Source organism: Fulmarus glacialis, unplaced genomic scaffold, assembly GCF_000690835.1.
Source record: "Fulmarus glacialis isolate BGI_N327 unplaced genomic scaffold, ASM69083v1 scaffold748, whole genome shotgun sequence".
NCBI lineage: Eukaryota > Metazoa > Chordata > Aves > Procellariiformes > Procellariidae > Fulmarus > Fulmarus glacialis.
Genome location: NW_009227357.1, coordinates 79,953 through 84,290, shown reverse-complemented (window position 1 = coordinate 84,290; position 4,338 = coordinate 79,953). Strand labels below are relative to the sequence as shown.

Below are 4,338 nucleotides of genomic sequence, written 5' to 3'. Positions count from 1 at the left end.
GCGGTGTGCAGGCTCGCCCCTGGCACGGTGCAGGAGGTCCCAGCCGTGCTCGGCGTGAGGTGCTCGGGGGCAGGACGCCGTTAGGGATGTAGGTGCAGGGGTGGTCGGGATGCGCTCCGTGCCGGTGTGCGGCTGGCAGAGGCACACGCGTGTGCCATGGCCCGGGGACAATGCGGGCGTCCGTGTCCTGCTGGGACTCGGCACACGTTGTACGTGTGTTTGCTCTTTGTTAGATCCTCTTTGGGAAAGTTTGGGGGAGAAGATGCATCTTCTCGGAGGTCAAGTTCTTCCTGCCTTTGTCTCTTTGTTGCTAGTTTTTATTCTTTGAGTCTTAGTAAATATCTAACCAAACATTTGGAGTAGTGTTTTGTATGCGGAGGGTTTCGCCAGCTCTCAGTAATCTTAAGTCGCAAAGGTAAAGTTTTGTGATGTTCAATTAAAGTGAAAATTTCTCACATAGGGGCTATTCCTTTTAATATTTTAAAATATTTTGTGCTAAATGCTTGAAGTTTGTTTTCCCATTCCATTTACATATGTTTATGAAACTGCAGGCATGAGTTTTATGAATGAAATTAACACTGAAAAGTTTGCACATGTAACTTTCACTTACAGTCTCTTGTTTCTGTTTCATTCTAGTTTTTCTGGCTCTCCCTCAATGTATGGCTCTTCTGGAAAACCTTCCTGCTCTATTATCAAGGGCTGCAGTATTATTATTTGCATCAGATGTTAGGGGTGAGTGACCGGGACATTACTTTTTGCCCTGGAAATTGGGATGCTGGGAGATGGGAAAGGGACAGAATACATTTACTAATCAAGGATGACACAAACTGCCTGTTAATGCTGCAAAGTGGGGAAAGATAAAATAGGAAATTACTGGGGTACTGTTGACAGTTGTTTAGGAGTAGAAAGTGAACAGTGTTGAGAAGAAAAAGGGCCAGTCAAGTGTGGGACAGCTATCCTTCCCTCTCCTCTCGTCCCTCCTGGTGTTCCCAGCTGCAGACAGGCTCACAGGAACACAAACATGCTCAACAGATGACTGGAGCTCAACTTTTTGTCATCAAAACATTAGCCAAGCTTATGGGCTCGTGCTGGCAAATTCTTTCTAATCCAGTTATTGTGATACATATTTGCTGAAGGAATTCTTTTGATAAGTCTTAGTTCTTTTTGGTCTTTGTCATCCTCATAGATCCTCTGTTCTGTGTAAGTCATTGTAATCTATGTAATTTTAGTTTTGTTTTCTAATAACAAATCCTTGGAATCTGAATGGTTTAATGAAGATTTGACTGTTTTGATTTAGCAAGGGTAACATCCACCACCATCAGAAGAACCCAAAAAGATAATTTGAGTAAGTGAGATACTGGTCTGTCTTGTGAAGTTATCCACAGCTACGCCATTGCAGTTGTTTGAAACAACTTCTACCCAAAAGGATAGATTAAGGGTTAACAACTTTTCTGGAAAATGCTCTAGGGCTGCTCAGAATTTGAGAATCCAGGAAAAAGTGTACGCTTTGTAACACTATGTCATACTCAGGAATGGATTTCAATGGAAAGTTGACATGGGGTTAAAGCACAGATGATGCACATCCTAACCTGCTGTAGAGCCTCTGGGTTTTATCTTTGGTAGATCCAGGATATATTTTTTCATATAGTTGATATCATTGCCATAGCTAACCAGTTCCGTGAGCTTTTGTGAACTTGCTTGAAAGTAAGTTGACCTGATATACTGTTCTCTTTTTTTTGTTCTTATGGCTGACTCAGATGTGTTCAAGAAATGAATCTTAGCAAAGGTAGAGCAAAAAGAAGGGAATGAAAACACTTAAATCCTTCATGATTATGACTTTCTTGACAGAAAAAGCGTGAAAACGTGTTTAATTTTACCATAACCTTTAATGGCTTTGCAGCCCAGTGCATCCATTTGAAAACTGTGTTTGTTCCTGGCAGAGCAAGTGGGTTGTTTATAAAGCAGATGTTCTTGGGTCAACATTTTGGGCTAGATTGTCAGCTGGTATCAATCAACAAAGTTCCTCTCAATTCAGAAGACTCATCTGCCTTGTACCAGCTCATCGTCTGGTCTTTTTTTGAAGACTTCAAAATGAAAGACACATACAAAGTAATATAATGTGTGTTCAGAACCTGTGAGATGATTCAAGCAACAGATTCCGTGTCTTGGTCAGGAGGTGAGGACCAGGAGGCCATGCATTTGAGTTTGTCTAGCTGTGTCTGCCACTGTGGGAAAAAATACCAAAATAGTTCAGAGACTTTCTAAAATGAGGAGGAAAGTGAAGAGCTAAGTCTAAAAGACACTTTTGGTTCTGAAACTAATTTAAAAGTTTTCACTTTTTACAGTTTGTCTTAATATCATCCTTAGACCCCAAAGTTAGCTTTCTCCCATCTCTTCAATGTATTTGTATATGTGTATAAATCATACAGATTATTTTGCAAGGGTTGGGAAAACTGAACCCAATTTTAGTCTCTTCAGGAAACAGCGTAAGCATATCCATACTATAGCTGCTGTTACCTTCCATGGGGATTTTTGCTCCTCTTCTTTTTCCATATTGGTTTGTGTAGCCTCTGGCACAAGGCCCATCTGCATAACCGGTCTCCTCTCTGTTTCATATGTGGGTGAGTGGCTTGCAGTGCCTCTGTGTGCCATTTCTTGATATTTGAAAATTTTGAGATTTAGATGAAAATTCTTCATTATAATTCAACAGTTGATTTTTTTTTTGTCTTAACAGAATGAACTTTTTTAGAGATACTTTCATGAAAATCGATTCCTTTTTCCAGCCAGTTAACAAAAATTGGCAAAAACGAATGCCATTTTTTGAATAAAAAAAAATTTCTCTTGTTTTTCAGTGAGGTCTGCTAAGGAGTTTTTTTCTCCCTTTGTATGCTACGATAGCCTAAAATCTCCTTAAGAACTTCTGCACTTGCAGCACTGAAAGATTTACCACAGGTAATTTTATCATTTACCAAGTAACAGGATGGAGAACAAGAAGAGTTGCTGTAGGAAATCAGATTGTGATATGAAATGAGATCTTGGACTGAATATCCTGAATATATTCAACTCTGCCATGTTTTCATGCCATGTCTTTTCTCTCTGATGTGAAGAAGGAGAAAGAATGAGGTTAGTTTTTCATTCAGTGGTCATTGAAGTGGTTCACTTTCCTTCAGCCTTTTATAGAAGGAGGAGGCTGGGATTTATTCTTTTCCAATTGCATCCTCTGCAACCTTGAACAAGATACTTACAGGATTTTAAAATTATTTAGGTACCTAACTCTCACTCAATCTTTCAGTGACAGTCTTTCTGATCCTTAATTCTATACCTGTGAAAAGGTACTAAGAGCACAGTGGTGTCCTGGAAGTACAAAGAGAGTAAGTCAAAGGCACTGATGTGGTAGGAGGAGGTTAGTCAGCCTATTCTATGCTACAAAATTTAGTGGGTAAAAATTTATGTTGTGTCAAATGTCACTGCTTTGCTCAGTTTGAGTCCTGTTGATGAGACCATGAACTCTTCCCTGTGGGATCTCCATCGCTGGAGGTTTTCAAAAACTAATTGAGCAAAACCCTGAGCAAACTTAGTCTGAGTTTGGTATTGAACCTGCTTAGAGCAGGAGGTTGGAACAGAGACATCCCTTCTAACCAGAATAATTCTGTGATTATATGATTCTTGTGGTGTAAGTTCAAGCAGAACCTAGTGGTTGTAAACCCTTTCCCAGTACTTTTGCCTTGATGAACCATCCCTTTGCATACTTAATTGCTTGTAACACTGCAGATCATAGTCGTACTGCATGAATGCATTCATTGCTGCTGGTTCAGGAACATGATTCAGATAAAGAATCTCAATTTTTCATAATTTAATAAATGTTAACTTGTGGCCTTACATTGCTTAAGGAAGAGAAACCTGGGAAACACCCAACAGGCATGGATTTCTTATAAAAGAGTGTGGCAAAGAGGAAAAGAATATTCTCGTCTTCATGTTCATTATAGATACTACAAGATGTAGTAGGCATGAATTACAGAAAGGAAGATTCATAAATTACTTGACGTGACTCCAAAATCTTCATTGTTGGAGGTTTTGTGTCTGCTCAGAGAAATTGTCCAGATGATTAATTTCTTTGCAGACTTCAAAATTTCTCCCTTCAGATTAGCTTGGCTGTATTTTTTTCCAAGTTTGCTTGCATCTGACCAACAAATTCAGTCCTAAATTCAGCACTGGCCTTATTGTAGAACTCAAATCTTGCTTTTAACAGCATTAAATGAAATACCTGTTTCTTGTTGTTTGAGTTCCCCAAGAACAGAAAGAGCATTGGGCTCATTCTGTCATAGCATAAAAGGTCTC

General features: G+C 39.5%; 1 protein-coding gene across 1 annotated transcript in view; it reads left to right on the top strand.

The window, feature by feature from the left end:
• Positions 1-648: 648 nt before the first annotated feature.
• NOX4 (NADPH oxidase 4) overlaps positions 649-4,338 on the top strand; it is a 70,615-nt gene continuing 66,925 nt past the window's right edge. The window contains exon 1 of the mRNA XM_009583104.1: positions 649-732. Within this exon, the coding sequence (XP_009581399.1) occupies positions 724-732 (9 nt within the window). The 5' untranslated portion in view covers positions 649-723. The remainder of the gene's footprint in view (positions 733-4,338) is intronic.